This window comes from Uranotaenia lowii, chromosome 2 (genome assembly GCF_029784155.1).
Source record: "Uranotaenia lowii strain MFRU-FL chromosome 2, ASM2978415v1, whole genome shotgun sequence".
NCBI lineage: Eukaryota > Metazoa > Arthropoda > Insecta > Diptera > Culicidae > Uranotaenia > Uranotaenia lowii.
In genome coordinates this window covers 124,630,938-124,655,005 of record NC_073692.1, presented here as the reverse complement: position 1 = coordinate 124,655,005, position 24,068 = coordinate 124,630,938, and the positions used below count along the sequence as shown (strand labels likewise).

Below are 24,068 nucleotides of genomic sequence, written 5' to 3'. Positions count from 1 at the left end.
TAAACACTGAATTTTGTTTTTCATATGTGTTAGGAGTTAAATAATTAGGAAGAATGTATCCTGTATAAAGAAAAAAAAAACAATATAACCAGGGTGGCCACTCAAAATCGATTTGTGATTTCCCGCATTTTTCCCGTCTTTTTCCCGCATGGTTTCACGAAATTCCCGATTTTGTAAAACGGAAAACCAAGCAAAATTCCGAATATTTTTTTTTCGAATATTTGTTTCTTTCAGTGGTAAATGATCTTTCAATGAATTTTCTTCGGTTATTTTTACCAATTAAACTACAAGTCATTAGATTGATACGCAGGGGTTTTTTATTTTTATTTTTAATACTACGTCACTCGAGTCGAAAACGTTGAACAAATAAGATTGTTCATAAAAGAAAATGGGTAAGGTACACCGGGGTAAGTGTGGACGATGGATGTTAAAAAAATACTGTGCAGTATTTTTTCAAACTTTGAATGCAGAATATTAAATTTACTTGTAATCTATCCAAAAACTGTAAAAGTATTACGATTCCGAAAATAGCTGATGTTTACAGCGACTTTTTGTTAATTTTCTATTTTTAACTACGATGTCGAGTTGATGTACATCTTTTTCAATGGCAATTTTCTCGTAAACTAGCTGGCTCTTGACGAAAAACTCTGAATTGAAACAGTCCTTACATTTGAAACAACCAGTTTGGAAAAGAAACAGCGGTTTAAAATTAAGAAAAAAGAGTTTATTTACAAAAAAATTTAATTTTGTCACCCTACCTAGGGTGTGGGTGGGGAGGGCTTTATACAGACTTGATGTTTACACATTTTTATCAATTTTCTCTCCTTCATATAATACAATTTAGCTATATTTAGCATTCGGATCATGAAAAGTTCTGTGGAGTACTTGTTTGTTCTGGAATGAGTATATATTTTCGATAAAATCGTGTGTTGCAACATAAATTACTCATAATAAAAGTTGAAAGATATCTTCCTAATAGCACCATGAACTTTTTTTTCAAATTTCTGTCGGTTTGAGCAATAAAGTAACGTATTAAACCAAGAATACAAAAATTTGTTGAAAATTTACTTCGAAATCAAAGGGGAAATTTACCGTCCCCACTTACCCCATAAAGCGAGGTAGAAGACAACAGCAACAATTTACGAGATAACTTTTCTTGCTTTGCGTCTATCAAGCTCATCTGTTCAGCGTTTGTAAACAACATGTTTTGCATCAAATTGAATGTAATTTAATCAAAATTGAGCCACTGCTGATTTTTTAATGGTTTTTTTCAAGTTTAACTATACGAAAAACCGTCCACACTTAGATACCCCAGTGGACCTTATAATAATTACAATATTGTGTGATAATCGTTTTTTCGCTGTATTTGTTTTTCAGATATTTTTAAGTATTTTAATTTTTTCGTCCATCAAGCTTGCATCTCTCGGAGCGTCAGATAACACCTTCAATTTTTCGCCTCCAGTTCATTTGCCTTATTTTCTGCCCCTGGCTTCCGTTTTGCAATAGTTTCTTCCAGATTCTTCTCTATTTTTGCTTTTAAGGAATCGACATACCTCGAGTGAGAATTGCGAGCATATTGCATTGACGATTCCCGTTGTTCAATGAAGCAAATTGAAACTAGTCAAAACCGATCCAACTCGGCAGGAAGATCCGTTTCGACCTAGTAGAATTCATGTAAGTCAATTGGAAAGAGACTGGTGATCAACTGTCAATCCATTTCTACTTGTTTCGACCAACTGCATTCAACAGATTTTCTAAGCCAAAATTCCCGACTTTTCGAAAGAATTCCCGGCTTTTTCTCGCTTTTTTCCCGTTGGAATTCAAATCCCGTCTTTTTCCCGCATTTCCCGCTTTTCCCGAATGGGTGGCCACCCTGTATAACGTTAAGCCAATAAAGAATATTGCATGTATGCTTTGAACAGAGCATATACTTAAAATGCCAGAAAAAGTTAACAATCTGAGTGATTGTGGGGCAAATGACATATTTGATCTTGTCATATAAATTTTCCTAATAGTCCCTTGTAGAAAAAAAGTTAAGGCATAAAAATTTGAAAAAAGCTTCGCGGGCCGCACAAAAGAGTCTCGCGGGTCACATGCGGCCCGCGGGCTGCGTGTTGCTCAACCCTGTCCTAAACCGTATAATGGACGATGGAAGCAAACCGTTTTTATTTCTCTCCTTTAGAAAGATCTGTTAAAAGTTGGGTAAGGCTATAGATGCATCCCGCTTGTACTAATGCAAAACCATCACCCAAATTCGACAGCGCTTCCATCGCCTATACTTTGTTTGGTCTAGTGATCACAAATGTAACCTCAAGAGTTAACATCGAAAAAAAAAAACAGAACACATATAAAAACCTGGAAATTATCAGTAGGAACCTGGATGTTACCTTCTAGTTTTCGCTTTTACATCACTGATATAATTTGGACAAACACCATAAATACGTTTTTACAAAATAAAAAAAAAATTAAGTACTCAAAAATGATAAATTTTTTATAAAATTAATAAAACAAATAAATACAAAAGACTGAAATGACAAATGACTTTGTTTCCTATGCTGAATCTTTAATCAGTTTTCAGCTTTTTCAAACTTTTAACCCTTCATGATTTTTTATTTTTCCTTAGAAATATTTTTTTACAGTTGGAAATGATGAGTACATCGAGAAAAAAAAATTAAAATAAAATACGATTTTTCACTTTTTCTATGCATTAATTGTTGCAAATCTGTTACTTTATGAAACGAAGTGTTAAGATAGAAATGTATAATTCTTATGATAGGAGCATTGCCAAACGCCATTTGACCATTTGGGTCATTTTTTAAACTTATTTCTCTGTGCTTTATTCGAAGGCTAAATTAACTATTTGTGGACAGTAGACTGAGTCGATTTGGGGTCTTTTTGGAATTCTCACACCCACCCTTAGATCTGAAAACTTATGTTTTAGTTCAAAACTCATCTGCGATTTTTGAGATTGATTGAAATGATTTCAATGCCAAAAGACATTCCTTGCTTTGATTCGGTTATCTGAAGAAATACTAAGACACGATTTTTTTGGTAATTATGCAAAAGTCGCCGATTAGTATTGAACTTGTACGAAACTTTTTAGACCTTAGGATTTGAGAAATTTGAAAATGATCCCAACTGACTCAGTCTAAATCCAGCTTAACAATGCGAATGAATTCTATTTTTTTTTGGTTTCGTTTATAGTCGTTTTAAAATCTTTGTGTCATTTGCGACTTATTTCAACGATGCAGTTGGCGGACAATCATCTAAAAACATTTCCGGTACAACTGTGTTCGATTACTGGGCTCAGGGATTAAGCCATCAGGGGGCCCGGGGCAATTTTTCTCGGGGGGTCCCTATGATTCAATTTATTTTTCAAATGCTATCCCAGAGAATACAAAACAATTTAAACGTGTAAAAGAACTAGAGATGAGCCATTTATCTGCGTAGAAGATAATTTCTGGTATTTTCAAATAAAAATTGTAAATTAATCACGTGCAAATATTGCGGAAGAGTTTAGAATTTTCAAAAATGAAAGCTTTGATTTGAGCTGCAAATGCAAAATTTAATTCTCATTTTTTTTAATACCCTTATCACCAACTAAAAATCTCTGATTTAGAAAAATGACCGGATAGATATTTGAAATGATTTTCATTGCATCATTAATCGTCTGATTTGTGCTTCATCGAGAAATATATACCAATTGTGAAGTATCATGAAGATTTGAAACATAGAATACAAAATTAAAAAAAATTAACAAAATAGTTAAATTTGAATTTTATAGAGATACAGATACAAGAGTTAAAGAATTCGAAACATAAAATCAGGTTATATTCAGAACCACAATTCAGTGTCTTTAATCTTAATCATAAACAAAATATGAATTAAACAAAAAAAAGCGATTTGAAGTTAAAATCAGAGCCTAAGCAGAAATTGCACCAAATGTGAATTCCAATTTTATTTCATTGAAACACAAAAATAAACTTCTCATGAGATGTTTATGAATATGATTCTCATCAGATAAAAAAAAGTTTTCAAATTGTTATTCTAAATGTGACAAAATGTTCCTTCGATGCCCTCAAAGCCAAAGCGGTATAAGTTCAAAATGATCGTAACTGCAAAGTAACTGGAGAAACAACACAAGACTTGAAAATCTCAATGAATTAAATCTTAAAAAAGATAAAATCAAAAACATAGAAATATTTATGTTAAGAGAATCACTCAACTTTAAAATCGTTTTTATGATAATTTGAGAATGATCATTTGGAAAATAATATGCTGAATTCAGGAATATATGATAAAAATGTTTCAATACGAATTTCATGTTTAAGACGGAAATTGAGATGTTTTTTTTTTAAGATAAGTTAACCACCGTTTCAATTGATTTTTGTGCATTCATTTTCAGCACGGTGATATTCTTTCTCCAAGAATATACATTTTCACCGATATGCCGAAAATAAATTTACAGAAATTGAGATGGAAATTCAATAAAGAAACTCTGTACTGTCGATTGGTCCAATTAAGCAACTACAGTTTTTTCTAAAGTTTTTTTTTTTCAAAAATAAAGAGGGAAAAGGGTTAAGAATTTATAAACCAACGGAAATTTCAAAAATAATGATTGAAAAGTGAAATGTTATTACAATGCCCGGATACCGTCCGGATAAAATTCTGAAATGATTATCATAAAGCTTGTCTGTTCTTTCTTAGCACTGTGAGCCAGTTTTGGCGAAATTAGCTGCTATTTTCGTGTAGTAACAATAACTTGGAAAGTTAACGTTATAATAAACATAATTAATCTGCAAGACGTTTGTATGTAATGAAAATGAGGAGATGTTTTTCATTTTTTACCTGTTCTGTACTGAATATCCTGAGTCCTGACTGAAATGTTTCGAAAAAAAATAAAAAAAATTAGGTGTTTTGCCTCATATTCTTCTTATTTTTTTCGAATTCGGTTTACATGATTTTTGTTCAGATTTTGGGTTGAAAATTTTGAAATTCAATACCAAGATTTTGATAAATACACCCAAAATTCAGCCTCTGTGCCAATGGCGTGTAGTCAATTACATAGCATCATTGGTACAAGAAGATAACGCGATCGGTGCTGATTCGATTTGCTCCCACCGGCATTAATCTCCCAAGTTAACCGAATTGCGTATGTCTGAAAGAAACAAAATAAAAACGCTTTCACGTCCCTCCCTATCGCATCACAAGACGAAGAAGGATGGAAATAAATACCGGCCAACACCAGGCAGCCAGCGAACCGAGCACTGTGCGTGTGAATGTAGCAAAAGCAACAACAAAAACATCCTTCTAATTCAATCCCTTCAATCCACCGGCAAACAACCACGGCCGAGCTGTGCGTGTGTATGCAGTAAAAGCAACAACAAAAAAACATTCCTTCAATTCAATTCGCCGGCAAACAACCACGGCTAAGCTGTGCGTGTGTATGTAGCAAAAGCAACAAGAATATATTCCTTCAATTCACCGGCAAACAAGCACCGGCCAAGCTGCCCGGCTTTAGCAGCTGTGTATATGTAGCGTGTGTATGTAATAGCAGGCAGTAAGCGAAGCACAGTTCTCATTCAATGGGTTTCTCGTTTCCTCCACTCCCGTTCCCTTTCTCGTTTCCATCGCAAGACAAATGAATACCTTGAAAGGAGGCCAAACGCCGGGAAGCCACTGTCGTGCGTTTCTTTTGTGATTGATCGGTGGCAGAATGCCTATGACAAATATCCCTCTTCCTGCATGAAGCTCAAATAGTACACTGATTAAGATGTCGGTCTGGCAAGACCATTTAGTTAGTGATTTGAGTTCGATTCTCCCTACGGGCGCTGTGGTTTAAATTTTTGTTTTCTTGTTTCTGGGATGAGGGATGAATTATCCAATAGGAACGATATCCCATAAAATGTTTTTCTTGTTTTGCTTGAATGTAGTGGTCATGCATCATTTTAGTTGGGAGCCGAGTCCTTATGCCAGTTACGGTTTTTCAAACATATCATCTTCGGCACAGTGCACATTTCAGCGCATTATCGGCACAGAGATGTGCTAAATAGGCATTGGATTTTTGCAACCTCTTCTATGGGTGTATTCTCAGCCTCTAGGGGGCCCCCTTAACTTATGTAAGAGAGAAACTTTTTTTTTTTTAAACCAATTGGTTTATTCATCGCCTAAGAGAGAAACTATTCTCAATATTATTTCACGCCCCACTGAGACCATTAGAAGTGACAAGTTTCATCTAGAGTGTATATTGGAGTCATTATGTTACAAAATGTCTCTTTAGCAGGATAAATTACTAATAAAATAGTAATAATCCTTGAATTTGAAACAAATATATGGGAGTAAGCGGTCTTCAATTAGTGGAACCAAAAAAGAGCGAAGATTTTTAATTCGCTAGCTCAACAAAATTTAGCAGCAAAATGGAACCGCTAACCGTTTTTGTGCCCTACGTATTTCTTGAAGTAAATACATCGGCACATCGACACGAAATTGGCATGGCCTTCTCAGAATTAAATGAAATTTTGTGGGCATAAAGTTCTTACCTAGTAGTAAAGCAGATTGACATACTAAGTTTTTCCATAAATTATCTAGACTAGTATTTGAAAAGGGTCAAACTTTTCAAGCAAAAATTTTATAAAGATTTTTAGCTCGAAAATTACAATTCCTACACAAACGTGATTCATGAGAGTTTTGGAAAAGAATTGAATTTTTAGAAAAAATATTGATTTTTTTTTTAATCCTACACTAAGAAAAATGCATTTCAAAATACTAAAACTCAATTTGCCATCTTAGAATTTTATGATCTTTTTTTTTTTCTAAGCGGGTAATAACAAGGCCTACATTGCAACTTGTGCATATTCAGGGGAAAAAAGTTTTTCTGATCAAATCTCTTTCATTATATTTTTTTAAATCATGTTATTTATTTTTTCAGTGTAGATTTCCAACCTTAAACTCAAAAACTGCTTCGTTGAATTGATTGTACTGATTACGAAGTTGAGAGCTTCGATTGAAAAAATTGAAGGTTAAAGTAAGTGGACTACACTGAAAAAATGCAATCTAAAAACTGAAAGTCGATAAAAAAATTTCCTTCCAAGAATTCGATGATTTTTTTGGTGGTGGGGAATAATGTGGTCTACAACTCTTCTGAACATTGCAAAGGGATTCTTATGAGAAAATTTTTTTTTTAACAAAAACTTTTTCATATTTTTTTTAATGTAAAACAAAAAACAAATGTTTTGGGTCTATAATAGACTGTCCCAAATTTGTTGTAGAAATTTTAAACTTGTGAAATGTTATGCGCTGCAGGCTAAAATTGATACTAGGCCTAGATCTCATGCCAAATTTGGGCCAGATCGGACCACGGTGAGGGTCGCTTAACGAACCTGAAGTTTGTTTGGGATTTTGAGAAATTTTGTTCGGGAGACCCATGAAAATCCATTTCTTTTGAATATGGTTTTTCTTAATGCCCAAACTATGACAAATATTTCTTTCGAAGACTGCATTTAGATTAGAGTTATGATAAAAAAAATAACAGGCTTCAAAAATAGGCAAACTTTTTTAAGGGTAGTATTCATCTCTGTTAATGAGGCGTCAATATGTTCGACCGCTCCAACTCATTAACAGTGATGAATACCACCCTGTAGGAAGCTAATTGATGAATAATAACTTTTGCGATCAAACGGGAAATAAGATTTATTTGTTATTTGCGGTAAACGAAAATCAATAATATTGATACGCCCTTTTCATTTCTTTGGTTTTGAAAATAATCATCATCAGTTTTATATTTTCGAGTTGTGTCAATCTGGATTTCAGAAGGACAAGTTTCTAATAATTTGGTAAAGAAAATGGAAAAAATACCACACATTAGCTTAGCTTAGCTTAATTGACTTCTCACATCCACCTTAAATCATTGAACGTGAAATGCAACATGCAATATAATCTCAATCAGTATTTTTTCAAAAGTTTCGTGAAACTTTAAATATATTTTTATCGATATTAAGCAAACGCATTTCAAATTCCATGATCGCAGGCGTGGCTCAGTAGAACTAATTCCACATCGCCAATGGTTGCTACTCCGTGATTGACCGAGGCCATCAATTTTGTCCAGAGGTCAAATGAATGGTATCTGGGATTGACAGCACATCCACAATGAACAAAACTGATGCTCTCTCTTTATACATCAATAACGGCGCCGGCCACGTCCTAGTAATCAATGGATAGAAGGAAAATAGAGAATGGGATTGAAAGAATAATATTTCATGCTTTAGGACCGAGGTTACCTCTGCATCCTAGCAAATAAATTTTTGTTTGGATTGGGTAAAAAGGATTTGACTAGGAAACACTTTTGACTAGTGTTATGTAATCAGTGTTAAATTCTATTCTCCTAAGCTCCTGTTATTTGGTTTTAAAACTGTTCAATTCAGATGAGTTTTTTTTAGATAACTACATATCAAAATTTTATCAGAAATCAAAAGGATGAGGCCTTATTGATCATTATTTTCAAATAATGATGAATTCTAAGCTTGTTGGTTTTTTACTAGAGATGTACCGAATATTCGGTTGGCCGAATATTCGGCGCCGAATACCGCCAAAAAACCGTTAAGCCGAATATTCGGCTCACCGAATAGTTGAGCTAAGTATTCGGCGGAATAGGCCGAATAGGCCGAATATCTACTACAGACTTGTAAATTTTTCAATTTTTTTTGGATAATTTATAAAATATCCGAAAGTAATGTTGTAAAAGCCACACAATCATTGAAAACTTATGGTTTCAGCAGTTATTTAAGAGGAATATGACCTTAATGGGTTAAATTCCTACAAAATAGGAAAAACATGGTTTCAGTAAAACATCTAAGTTGTATCCGCGTATCTTTCACTGAAGATCGTGCAGGAGAACGCTGAACGGTATCGTTTTATACTTTGATTATAGTTTATTAGAGAGGGATATATTACGGCTTGCCCATAAATCCAGATCAGTCAAATCTGGCCAGGATGTCCGGATATTGAAAAAAACTTCGCAAGTTTTGCTCGGGTTTATTCAGATTATATGCTAAATCAAATAATAAACTCAAATTACTCTTTAAAATGGTTTAAATTTTGTGTTCAATATGGATTTTTCAAAAATTTCAAAATATTCAGAAATTTTGGCCTTTTTAATATTTTTTTTTTAAATCGTCCTGAATGCCTGACCGTGTGGATACGTGTGGATGAAAGTATGGTATGCTTTAAGTTAAATTTCATCTATTTTTTCAACAACTATTTTGAAGATATCTTGCTCAAATCCGAGCTTCATCTAATTCAATATCAGAGAAGCAATTTCAAAAAGCTTAGCATCTGTTTCGACTCGTTTTATCCCAGATTTCACAGGAACGAGACAAGTCATCTGATGTCTTTTCAGTTATTGGTGACATTTTTAAAATCTGAAAGACCCCTACCTAAAAAATATCTTGTAGATCCGATCATCCGATAATATCTGGTTGAAAATTATCGACTAAAAACACAAGGGGTATTAATATGGAAGAAATAGAATGCATTTAACTAATCGCATAAGTTTTTTTTTTATTAAAAACCCAATAGAATATTCGACCGAATATTCGGCCGAATATTCGTTTGGCCGAATAGTTGAAAAGGTCAATATTCGGTATTCGGCCGTTCGCCGAATACCACTATTCGGTACATCTCTATTTTTTACAATTGGTTTTTGAATATAAAGTAAAGATGAAAAAATAAATTCAACGTAAGGCCCTAAAATATCTTACATCTGTTAAAATGGAAAAAATACCACACATTCTTAAAAAAGTTAGTCCATTTTTGAATCCAAATAACATTTCTATCTTAACTTTTATCGAAATTCTGTCTTCGGATGAAATATTTGTCATAGTTTAGGCTTTGAGATAAATCGTATTCAACAGAAATTGGTCGAAAGGAATCAAAGTTATTAATGAAAAACTGATTTTTCATGTCTGTCTCAAAATCCCATACAAACTTTAAGCTCGTTGAGCGACCTCTTCCCGTGATCCGATTTGGTTAAAATTTGGCATGAGATCTTGTACTAGGCCTAGGATCAATTTTAGCTTGCAGCGCATAACTTTTTCAAAAGTCAGGTAATGGGGCACTCGTGTTTTCTAACAATTTTAAAATCAACAAAATATCAACAAATCATAAATTCCTGCAGTATTAAAATATGTAGAAAAGTAGGTACCCAACATTAGTTTGTCTATCCCAAAAATTATATATGTGTTAACAGTTTATCACCGCTTGTTTATGATTTTAATTTAATGATTAATGGCATTTCGGTGAACTATACATTCTAATAGGAAGAATTTCAAATGAAAGTAATGAAAATTATAGACGGATAGATTAGATTAGGAAGCATGATTCGGGGTACGAAAAAACACGTGCTTCGATCCATCCATGTATCATTGTATAGATCAATGCAAAGTCAGCCTATCGACTTTGCTTCTTCTAGACAGTAATACGATGTGGGACAAATGGTCTTGTGCGGCAAGAAGTTTTCTCAAATCACGCTCTTGGCTCATTTTCAACACCTTTCATGCTTCCTAATCTAATCTATCCGTCTATAATTTTCATTACTTTCATTTGAAATTCTTCCTATTAGAATGTATAGTTCACCGAAATGCCATTAATCATTAAATTAAAATCAAAAATTATATATGTACCTTAGACTGCTCCAAATGACCCGACTTTTGAAAAAGATATACGCTGCAGGCTAAAATTGATGCTGGGCCTAGTACAAGGTCTCATGCCAAATTTGGGCCAGATCGTATCACGGGAAGGGGTCGCTCAACGAGCCTGAAGTTTGTATGGGATTTTGAGACATTTTGTTCGAGAGGAACATGAAAAACCAGTTTTTCGTCAATAACTTTTGTCTCCTTCGACCGATTTCTTTCAAAAACGGGTTTTCTCAAAGCCTAAATTATGACAAGTATTTCATCCGAAGGTTAAAATTTCAAGTTGTTCTTTATTTTTGGTTATTTTACCATTGAATTCCGAAATCAATGCAACACCTCTTTCGGCACAGTCGGCACTTCGGTTACCATCTTTAAAATCTTTCTGGTTTTTACATAGTCTCGGTTTTGATTCCATTTGTTGGGATTTGCTTTTAAAAAGTCTTTGGATAAACCAGTGATTTAAAAAAAACTCTTCGTGTTCCTAGAAACAAAACTTGCAAGTTTGAAATCTTTGAGCAGATCAAAATTCTCGATTTTGGCTTTGAGGCTTCGATTCTCATGTGTTACATTTCGTTGAAGTGCTTCAACCATATCTTGTTTTCCTTCCAAGGGAACATTTTCGTCAAATAGAAAGCCAGAGCAACAAATTCCGTACCAAGATACCACAAGTGTTTCGCCATTTTGTTTGCAGCAGCTTCGTAAACATTAATTTTACCGCAATCAATAGCGCTATATCGTAGAAGACTTTGAATCATTAGACGATCGTTGGCGGTTGGTTCTGAGAGTAACAATCATTCTTAATAGATTTTTTGAGAAAAAAAAGATCCTGAGTTAGGTAGAAAAGATGAAATATAAACCCCGTCCAAAGGCGGAAATATGTACAATAGACTGCCCCAAATTTGTATGGGAATTTAAAACCTATGAAATATTATGCGCTGCAGGTTGAAATTTATTCTAGTCCTAGTACAAGATCTCATGCCAAATTTGGGACAGATCGGATCACGGGAAGGGGTCTCTCAACGAGCCTGAAGTTTGTATGGGATTTTGAGACATTTGGCTCGGAAGAAACATGATAAACCTGTTTTTCATCAATAACTTTGGTTCCCGTTGGCCGATTTCTTTCAAAAACGGTTTTTCTTAAAGGATGGTATTTATCACTGTTAACATTAAAACATTAAACATTAAAAATTGCAATCGAGCGCAACAACAATGGTTAAAATCGGTCATTATTTGACGAAACGGCATGCATTTCACATTGAATTTTCTGGTCGGACCTTAGTCGCCTCATTAAAACAGTGATGAATATCACCCTTAAAAAAGTTAACCAATTTTTGAAGTTTAATAACTTTTTTATCTTAAGTTTAATTGAAATATCGTTCAATCAAATGTATTCAAATTTTTTGCATTATACAAAGCATTGTTAAAAGAACATTTAGTAATTTTTTCTTAGAAAAATATTGAAAAATAAGCCGGTGACGGAGCATTTTCGAGGATGCCTTTTAGAAAACAGGATTTGCGGTGGACACTGTATCTCAGCTCAGAATCATCTGAATTAAAAAAGTCAGAGCAAAATATTTTTAATAGATGTTTTTCTGGACCCCAACGTTTTTATTTAACTTAAAAATATTTTTATGAAATTTTTGAGGCTGTTTGAAGTAAAAACTACGATTTTTCACTTAAAAATCCGCCATTTTTCACCTCTAAAATCTCCCCAAAGTAAAAAAATAAAAAATCAAAAAAGAAAAACGTTGGGGTCTGGTATTTTATATGGAGAAAATATGTTCCAAATTTGAAAAGAATCGGATAAGTAGTTTTCAAATGACGATGTCCACGGACTTTAAAAATGTGCTTTCGAGAAAAACGCGTTTGAAGTTTCTTCTCTTGCTTTCTTGCAGTAGTAGATAGGAGGAGATAAAGGCCTATAACTTCAACAGTTTTGCTTCAATTGTCTTGAAAATTTGACACAACATTCTTGAAATGTATTACAATAAGAAAATAAAAAAATAAAAAAATCGATTTTTTGAAAGTGTTAGACCCTACCCCCCCCTTAAGGCTTTAAGAAAACCCGTTTTTGAAAAAAATCGGTCGAAGGAGCAAAAGTTATTGACGAAAAACTGGTTTTTCGTGTTCCTCTCGAACGAAATGTCTCAAAATCCCATACAAACTTCAGGCTCGTTGAGCGACCCCTTCTCGTGGTCCGATCTGGCCCAAATTTGGCATGAAATCTTGTACTAGGCCCAGGATCAGCCTGCAGCGTAACATTCTACAGGTTTTAAATTTCCCATACAAATTTAGGGCAGTGTAATGTACCTGTATAAAAAAAAGAAATTGTAAACTATGAAATAGTAAGGAGAGTGTGATAACAAAATTTGGTTCTTATTTTAACATCATCACACATTTCCTTAGCAAAAACTAAAACAAATCCGAATTTGACAGATCTATTGCTGGTTTTTCAGTAGGGTTTTTCAGTGTTTCTAAATGCGCAGATTGGGTAATTTGCGCCTACAGCCGATTTACGATATGGCTGGAGATGCAACAAATCTAATCAGTGTAGTTTGAGGATAATACGCTTTTGACACATGGCATGAAAATAATTCATTGTAATAAAAAGTAAAAAAAAAAAACTAAAAATTCAAACAAGTTTTTTTTCAGTTTTGTTAAAATATATTGAACTTTAATTATCGTGCGTACAGAATTTGTAAACCAAAATGTTCAGGCTTTTTCTTTCTTATTCATATAGAAATCGGAAAATCAACAAATTGAAGCTTTTGGCAAAGTTGTAAATGATAAGATAATGGAATAAGATATAGGGTGATTTGCCAATCGCTGCACAGCTAAGCACAAGATTTTGATGTTTATGCTATATTTTAGTCATTTCAACCAAATTTACTCGATTTTTTTTGTCGATGCACTCATACAGGGTTGGTCAACAAGATCCAAATGTTCAAGTGTTTGAAAAAAGTGACATAAATATTTAAAAAATCATTTAAAACAGCTTGTCTGTGCCCAATAGTTGCACAGGCGAATTTTGTGTCGTGCATAATGTTGTCCGATTTTTTCCAATGGTTGCACATTTTAAAAATCAGTCACCATGAGGCCGAATAAGCTGATTTCTGTTACGGAAGCGTATTATGAGAACTTCTAGTTGAAATGCAATTTAATTTTTAGACGGCCCCTTATGAAGGAGGGGGGGGGGGGGGGGGGGTCTTCAATATAAACCGTCCAATGCACTTTCAAATTCCAATTCGGCCCAAAAAAAAACACAAAGCCGCTGGTTTGAGTGTCTGGAATAGCATTTATCACACGAGAAGTTTTCTCAAAAACTCAAATCCACCCCTTAATTTACCCGAAGCCATTTGAGTGGAGTGTTATTTAACCTAATTTGCCCAGTGTTGAGCCTTTTCTTTATATGTTCTACCAACATAAAATTTTATGTCTTTTAAATCCCATAGAACGAACTTAACCCATTCGAGACGGCGACTTTTTTCGAACGCGTCCCCCAGGAGCCAAAAATTTTTATTCTTTGATTCGATCAATTTTTATCTGAAAAACATCAATACAATGAAATTTTCAAAATTTAATCGTAAATTTACGAAAAACGTCCATTGCACACCGTGTGTGCAGTCCGCTCCTCGAAATAAAATTATTTCGAGGAACCGCATTGCACACACGGTGTGCAATGGGCAGAAAAATGAAAATACACCATTTAAAACATGATCAACCTTCGTTTCAATTTTTGTTCGGTTATAAAAGAAAAAATTTAATGCAAAGAATATTATGTAATGTGGTTTGAACCAACAATTAGTGTTTTTAAAACTTTTTCCAATAAAAATGTGTTTACTCTTGTGATTTATGACGATGGTTTCTACTTTGTCGGTTTCTACCCAATTTTATCTCCCGTGGATTTTTTTCTATCCGAGAACTATTTAAGTAGTCTCACTATTAAACTTCGGTAACTTATTCTTGTTTTAATTTAGAACTATATTTCATAAAAAATATGCAATAAAAATTTAGTGTTCATCACATAATCTTCCGTACATTTTTCTGAATAGCACCTTGGAATAAGGGTGATTTGTCCAACATTGCATGAAGGCACATCGAACGGAGCATTCAAATTTTTAAAAATTTAATACAATATAAAACTAGAATTGCCTAGAAATTCATAAATTGATTGTTTGAATACATTTCATGAAAAAAATGAAATTCAATGATGATGATATTAGCAAACACTTACAGAGCTAAAGTTTATCTCATTTGGTTTTTTTTTTAAATAAATTGTAAAAAGTAACCAGTAATTTAAATTTTATTTAATCATTCGATAGCTACCGTAAATAATATTTTCAACTATAAGATAGAGATTTCAAGAACACCTTTGTGAAAGTAGAATCTACTAAAACTCCCCGCCAAGGGCTGAAGAACCCAATAGCACACTCTAAATCTTGAGAATTTAAAAATAAATAAGACTTTACAATACAGAATATACACAAACGCTATACACCAGGTCCAAGATGCATATCAATTTCAGTTATTCTCTCCACACCATAACCTAAACAATCAACAACGCAAACTTCCACAACAACAGCACAAATAGTCTGCAAATGCCCTATTGTCTGTATCGACAATGGTCTGTACAAAACGAAAATCTGTCTGCGCTGCCTAATTTTATGTCATTTTCATTCCCAGATATTTTAAAAACATTTTCATTCACAGTGAAACCATTGTCAAAATATGTTTACCTATGCTTTACAGATTCTATTGGTTCAAGAACCAATAAAATTGGTCCACTAGTTTCATCAAAATCATGAAAAAGTTAAAACAACTTCCATTGCACACACGGTGTGCAATCGGTCTTATAGCCTCGGAAAGTCATTGCACACACGGTGTGCAATCCGTCTCGAGTGGGTTAAAGGTATTTGATATTTAATTTTTAAGTGGCTATAAACAGGTGAAAAGATTAGAGAACGTGATCTGTTTTGCCCCCTTATACCCCTATGAAGAAGATGCGATTTTATAAAATAAATGTTTAGGACTCATTTGGAAGTCGATCGATTTTTACATAATGAATTTCAATTTAAAACTTGAAAATGGACACTATCACGCCCAAAGTATCAGATCGTTTGACTGATTTATGCTCATTTTGTATAAGAATGTTTTTTTCGAAAAGTTAATTGATTTAAAAAACTCACATCCTATAGAAATGCTTCCCAAGAGTTTTCCGGCATCACAAAGCTATGACTGTTTATTTTTCTGGATGATAAGGGCCAAATAAAGCTTCACATAGATGTCTCCAGTGACGGCAACTCGACGGCAGATTCGAATTCCTGAGAAATTGCACGTCAGATAAGTAATATTTCGGGTCTTCCAACTATCGACTTCTAGTTTTTGGGATTAAGGGTCGAATTTTTCCTCCGGTACAATATTCTGGCCATATTAATAACAATATCAAGAAGATCGCTGTTGACATGGATTAAAATTCTTTAAGATTTTTCGTCACGAAATTAGAGAAACAGATTTTCTCAGAACAGCTTTTAGATTATTTGCATAAAATGTTGAGTAAATGGTCGGGATAAAGGATTTCAAAATAAATATGATAAAGTCTCTCAAAGCCAATGCAGTTGAGTTGACTTTGACACTTTTCAGACATTGCAAATTGCCCGACATTCATACATACATAAGTTTTTTCAACAAGTTTAATAATTGCAAAACTCAATTTTTAAGATATGACGGTAAAAAAAATAAACTTATGGATATATAAAGTGTCTTTGAATTATTGAATTAATTTTTAAAAATCAACATGGAGTGCAAAAAACGTGAAAATTCTTAGTGGAAAATAATTAATTAAACACAGAATTTACTAAAATTACCATTTAAACTTAAATATCCACTTATTCAGAAAAAAACATGTCATATCAATAGACAATTCGAGTTGCCTAAGTTGCATGTAGTCAATGAACGTGTTCAATTTTGTATGACAATTTGTATGCAGGAAGAACTTTTCGCATATATAAGAAATTCAAATAAGTTTGAAGTTAATTTTTTTTAAATTATTGATTTTGACCATTCTTAAGATTAATTGTTTGCCAGAATAAGGAGAAGCAAAATATTTCATGAAAAAAGTTATAACCATTTCGAAGTAAAAAATAGTAATCTATTGAAAAGTATTGTAAAATTGCAGGATTTGCTTTCTGAAGCTTTCAATAATTTCATGTCATGTTTTTGCGAAAGTTTTAAATCATCACACTTATTGGCTATGCAAAGCAGTATAATGCGATTCTTATTTTCATCCAGTTAAACAGCTTTCAAATTAGCTGTCAAAACACTAAAATTAAAAAATATTTACTTATTTTGAATTTTTCGTATGACAACGAATATCATTACTGGGGTACAAGTTAGGTTTAGTTTTTGTTCACATTCAATGTATTGCAAGAACCACGAAATATTTTAAAAATACAAAATTATGTTTTTTGAACTTTCAGTACATCTCTGATGGTTTTTGAATGAAAATTTGGATTTTTCTACAAGTCTCCTTACTAATTCAAAACACGTTGTTATAATTCAGGACTTAATCAGTGGCTTCCAAAATTTTTATTGTTATTTTTAGCTGTAAAAACAACTAAACAAAGTTATTGGAGGTATACGAATTTATAAATTTGAAATTTCCTAACAAATTTTGCAGCGGAATTATGTACAACAATGGGGCAGGAGGAGATTGAGCGGACCAATTGTTGCACGATCCTACATATTTTCTGGTTAAGTATGGATCAGAATTTTTTTTCAAAATCGTGATGTTAAAATTGTCCAACAAACGTTCCGTATAGAAAACTGATACGAAAAATGTTTTGTTCTGACGTCAAACCTTATTTGCCGTAGAAGGAATGTTAAGGTTTTGGTTAACAATAAGCACAAAAACCGCACGAAAAAAACAAGAAAAATTAAAACTGTCGTAAGATACACACTTTCTAGCAGAAAATATCACAAAAGCCTCATTTCATCAGAAAACATTCCGAATTATATGATTCAGTATTATTTTTGAGGAAAAGTAGAAAAACAGCTGAGATATTGACAATTTAAGTCATGCTGTGCAACAATGGGTTAGGGGACAACGATTGGCAAATCACCCTAGGTTTTAAATGCCCATATCAGGTAGGTTAAATGCCTATATCAAGAAAACATATGTAGGTAAGTCTTCAAAAATTTTTACTTTTTATCGTTGAAACATTCAATCTACACTCAAATCACAATCTTACAGTGAAAAAGAGGAGCTTAATACTGATCCGATATATTACCATGAAATATGGCCATATGGCATACCTAACTATGTTTCATGCAAAAGAACTAGTGATGTCTAAAATTTCACCAAAATTTTAGCCTTGACGTATGCTTAACATTCGTTTCTACCATTTTCAATAAAATAATATCAAAATACTGCAAATGTAAATGAAATATAGCTTAAAACATAAATATGCAAATTTAGCCCGCCGGTTTCGGAAATCGGCTATTCTGACTACTTTTATTAAAATATTATTTTCACAAAAAGTGTAAGAGATTTTAACAGAAAAATTTCTCTCACGCACGTATATAAAACAGATGTCCGCTTGTGTGTATATAGTTTTCAGAATCCTATCTATTGGAACATGGAAAAAAATGAGTGCTTTCCTTAATATAGCCCGCCTCTCCCCTAAGAGCAAATTCACTATATTTCTATTATATACGGCTGAAATAGGAACAGTGCTGTAAAAAATACAACGCCCAAAGATCATGAAAACATTTTTGCATGGTTAAATTTTCAAAATGTGCTACACTGCCGTTGGAAACATAATTGTCACATGTTACATTCTGAAATGACCTACTTTTTGGTGTCTAGAGGATTTATTTCAAAATTTGTGTTAGCCTTTTTTGATAGAGACATCAGTTTACTCTAAAAAACATGTTTTTATCAAACATAATGAAAATATTCATTTCAACTAGGCTGTAAACACCAAAACACCTCACATATTAAAATGTAACATGTGACAATTATGCTAGCATTTTATTTATGCTGGAAATCGAGGCAAAAATTTACTGTGTAGTTTTAATTTGATAATAATTTTTTTGTGATACATTTCGGGTTCAATGACTCCAGGTTGATGTGAGTAGTCAATCAAAGTAAGCTAAGCTAAGCTCTAAAAACAACTTTAAAAATATCGATATGAGTTTTTTTTTTGGTTTATTTATGACACTTTACCACCTTGTGGCATTCGTGTCGCAATATCGATATGAGTGATTCGATAAGTGTTGACTAGAAGCTTCAATATTCAAATAACTTGCTTAAAATATAAATCATAAAAAAAAGGAAAACGATATCCCATTTTTGAATTTCAATTTTGTTTCAAACTTTGTGGACCTCATTTCAGTATCTTTTACCATTATTTTCTGTTTAAAAGAGCTTCATTAGGAAAAAAAAAACTAAATTTTCAGAAAATCAAACTTGAATGTGACGTTGTGGACTCATTTCTCGGTTTTTCACCTTTCGTATTTTGGTTTTACCAACATGTTTATCTATCTTCATATGCCCGTTTATTTTACGCATACCACTTGGTTATTTACTAGCACATCTAAAAATGTTATTGAAATGTTTTCAAAAAACTTTAGAGTTTCATTCCTTTCAACATTCAGCCATCCGTCTGAACTGTGTTTTTGTAATGTTTACCAATCCAACCGTTAATCCAATAATTGTGTAGGGATATCAAACGTTTGAGTTCCCTATAAAAATTTCACACTAATTTCTTCAAATGGTAATAACTTTTCGAAGTCCTCCGTTCGGCAAAAACTAAACTCGCCATCCAGGGATTTGGATGACTGATTTGAATGCTTCCAGAATCGGGCGACGAACCCGGTCGCCGGGATACATTTACAATTGCTTCTACATAGGTAAATCAACATATTTTCTTCCGCTCAACAACGATAACAAGTGCGCGCGCAATTCACAAAACATCCATGGCCCATTTGCGATGCGCTCAGATTTCTCTGCACCATTCAAATCAGTCCATTTGTTGTTTGTGGTATCCAGTCACTGAACAATTTCTAGGTACATTATCACACAATTCCACGATAATAGGTTCAACTCTCAAATGAGGTTCAAGCGTAAAGTTCCCTTTTACTTCGCGATCCGTTTGGAAAAATATGCTGTTACAAACAGTGCAATAGAGCACCTTCACTTTTACCATAAACTTTCGTCACTCCTGCCCCAAAGATCAGGAACAACATCCGCACTTGAAAGTGGCTTTTTATTCTTCTGGTCATTTCCTTCACTTTCTTTGAAATGAATCTTTAAAGTCGGAACGTTCTTTGGCACGGCTTTGGAACGTTCAACAAACGGCAGTTAAACTTTAAGCTTTATCCTCGAAATTTGAAAGCACCACCCACTCAGTTGCGGAAAATCCACGCGATCGGCACCGAATCTAGAACACAACTGGCGGACGAGCTCGTTGACAAGTTCAGTTTTCACTCTCATTTTTCGTTCATCACATGCGTTCATCTGAATATGAAAAATATCTGTCGCACAATGGCCTAATGTGACGGATGACGATGATGATGATGCTTGCTTATGATGGTGAGCATTCACTCTTCCTTGGATAATTCTGAATTATATAATAAATAGCAACGATTGATGTACATGCTCTAGTTGATTCACTTTCGAACCTAAGTATGTAAAACTATAATTCTCAGAAACTTTTCAATAAATTTATATTTCACAATATAGGTTGAAAATAAGGAATAATAAATTCTATCGGTCTTTTTTTTTAAATACGTTTCACGATAGAAATTTATTATTTAACAATGGAACAGATTTGATATCCAAAGATGAAAGACTAAATTTGTCAGTGACTAAACTATAAAAAATTATCAACATTCGAAGCAAGGATTGTTGCACTACTTTCATCGCTCCAAAACCTCTATTGTTGAATATTGAATATTTAGTCATTTGTTTCTTCACAGAGAACTACCTCTCATATATCTAATGAAATCTTTGAACTTTACGAAGTTGTTGCTGGCTGGGGTAAATAAAAAATTCAATTACTTATTTTATCTTAAATTGTCTTATCAAAATCATTTCAATTATCCCTTCATCCGGTCGAATTGTTTCTTCCCCTAATTCAATTGAATTGAATCAACTTGATAATTTTCGAAATTGCTCCTCAGGCTGTGCTTTTTCTTGAATGAATGAATGCAAAACAATGCCGTTATCATTATACCAATGGCATGAAACACACTGAAACATAACTTACCCAGATGCTTAAAGCAAGAGCCGATTGGTACAAACGCGCCATGCCGTTAAAGTCACTTAATGGAAAATTAAGTGATCACGAGTCGGTTTCGTTTAGTTTAGAGTCTTGATTATTTTCCAGATTAATGATGGGATAATGTTGTGTGGGATGTATCGAGGAAAGGAAGGCGTAATAAACATTCGTTTCGAAATAGGCGCTCCTCTTTTCTACGAAAGAATTTATTTTCTTGAACAAACGCTCATATGTAACTTTTCTGTGGTTCATACGGTTTATACGGTACGGTATTTTTCCAATAAAAAGTTATCTCTTCTTCAAATACACAGAAATATATCTTAAAACCGACGGAAAATTAGAAGTTTCGACCCCTAATAAATAAGCTTTATAATTGGATTATTCATAATATTAATCTTCAATCTGCCCACTTCAACGTGAAAGTTTCCCAATCGTTGAAGTTTTTATTTTTTCTTTAATTTATGTAGAACCTCGTTTTACTTCACCCTACTGACTAAGGCGAAATCGACACCTCTAAGGTGAGGTAAGTTGGACACAGTCTAACTGCGAATTGATTTCTGAAAGCTTGTCATTAAATGTGTTGGTTTTTTATTGTTATCATTAAAATAATAGGGTGAGTGCTCCTACTTTGAACCTAGAGCATACTTTAGTCCTTAATTGCCGAAAATTTTGAATAATTCATTTTGCCAGCATAGGATAAAGAAACTCCTATGCACACAATGAACTCCTATGCACACAATAAACTCCTATTCTTAATGAATCCTCTCATACCGCTTTTTAGCTTAACTAGCTTAGCTTAGTTGACTACTCATATCCACCTTAAGTCATTCATTTGAAGTGCTAAGATATGACCATTCATTTGAAACTTCAAATAACATATTTGATTAGACTTTGTTCAACTTACGCACTTCGAATTCCATGATCGCTGGCGTTGCTAAGAAGAAAAAGTTCTGCATCGCCAATGGTTGCTACTCCGTGATTGATCGAGGCTATTAGTTTTGTGCAAGGGCCAAAAGAATGCAGCTTAGGACTTGCAATTCATTCTCAATGCATAAAACTCATGCTCTTCCTTAAAAAAAATCAATAACAGAGCCGGCCACGTCCTTGTAGTCAATGAGGGATGAAGGAAGGATTGTTAATAAGATACTTTTTAGGATCAACCATAAATCTGGGGTGAAATTATGAATCCTATTCGATTCGAGATACTCGTTTCGAGCTTTACTCGAATCGAATTAGAATCGGTATTACGTATTTCAATCGAGTTCAAAATTTTAACGTACTAGATCTCGAAACGTTCCATTCGAATCGAGCTCGTTCAAGATCGGTAATGCCAAAGTCGGTCGAATCGAACGAAACTCGAATGTTTCGAGTTCCATAATCCCGCCCCTGTTATTCCAGTTTTCTTCAAAAGCTTGTTTTGAAAAACTCTAAAACAATGATAAGTCAGTATCACCAGCTATAGAAACCGTCTAAACGTCTGCGAATCTATATTCAAGTATCTCAGGAAAGGGTTGTTTTAGTAAGACAGAGGTCATAGATCAAGAGCCATTTTTGGTTAATGGGGCAATCTTCGTATTACTCACACCTCCTATGCTCTTAGACATTTTCTTAGGGAACTCCTATTGACATGTGAAAACATGAAAATTTTAAAAAAATATGAACACTTAAATAATAAGAAAAGCAACCATTCGAATATTCCACAACCTAGCTGTTTCCATTACTACAATCTCTAACTCACAAACAATCACCTCTCCTGAAATAATGATAGCATTGAAAAGCAAATAAAAGTTGCAGCAAAGGTTGTTTTATATAAAAGTTTAACTTTTTTTCCTTTGCATAGGTATAGTTTAAGAGTTATTTTTATGGTCATTATATGATAATTTTTGGATATTTAAAAAACGGACATTTTCTAGGAGAAAGTCTGTATAGAACAAATGGCTAAAAACCCAACAAATGGTTAAGTTTCAATAAAAGAAAGAACATAGGAACAGTGGGAAGTAGGTATATGAATTTTGTCAGTGGAAACATAGTCGATTTTTTTTTTAACATTTTGTTCCATCTTCATAAAAATCACTCATAATAAAATCAATGAATATTTTTAATAAAAATTAAAATATCGCTAAAATCGAAGTTTTGATAATGCTTCTGAATGATATTACAATTTTTTATTAACTTCGATATTAAGTGTTTCTAGCAGACTTCGAATGAAGAACTGCCAATTAAAGGTTTTAACCCAATTTTAGAAAGAGTAACCAAAGTTCCAACATTGTGAACACAATTTTCTCAGAAAAACCTTAAATGTTCTAGAAAAGAATATGATACTTATCTGCAAAAACATTCTAAATAAACTTAAGAAAAACTATTGAAAACAGAAGTACTTATCTATAAAATGAATCTTTGCTATCTCGGAAAAATATTGTTCAGGGCCCAGTACCAGCGTCTCCTTTTAAGAAAAAAAGCATCGCAAAACTAAAAACATAGCTCAATCCGGAATTGGTAAACCCAACAGGTGAAGATAATCTGTAATCCGTATTGATATCACAAGTGTCACTCACATCTGCATTTTAAGTTCAATAAAATACCAAAACAATTTAAAATTTTCATTTTTTTTTTCAATCTGCATAATTTAGAAAGGGAGAGTCGGGTAACGTGGGCCATGGGGAAATATGGGCCACTCTCAATATCTCAGATGTGTGTTGAGATGAAAATCTCAATCCAACTGTCATCGCCGTCGCTTTTCGTAAGCTTATTTTCGACTTAAATACGCATGATGAGCTTTTTTTATTTATCAAGCTTAAAAAAAAATAAATATTACATACATTATTAAATAAGCACTCGCTAATTGCTTCGAAGGGGAACCTAAAGTTCATAACAAAAATATGCTCGTAGGTACGCTTATGATCTTAGTTTTGTCATGTTCTTTCACGTGGAAAAGGAATTTTTGATGAAACATCAATAAGTCACACAAACGCAGTCAATTTGCAAATCATAGCTTGTAGGGAACTGTCGGCCACCAATATTTTTATGTTTTTATAGACATTCAGAACTTAAAATACGTTTGTCCTATCTGTTAAGTTTTCTTATGGCGAATGAAGAGTTA

General features: G+C 33.4%; 1 protein-coding gene across 1 annotated transcript in view; it reads right to left on the bottom strand.

Moving 5' to 3' along the window:
* Positions 1–20,150, bottom strand: part of LOC129748891 (venom protease-like) — a 32,186-nt gene extending 12,036 nt beyond the window's left edge. The window contains exon 1 of the mRNA XM_055743675.1: positions 19,892–20,150. Coding sequence (XP_055599650.1) covers positions 19,892–19,970 — 79 coding nt within the window. The 5' untranslated portion in view covers positions 19,971–20,150. The remainder of the gene's footprint in view (positions 1–19,891) is intronic.
* Positions 20,151–24,068: the final 3,918 nt, after the last annotated feature.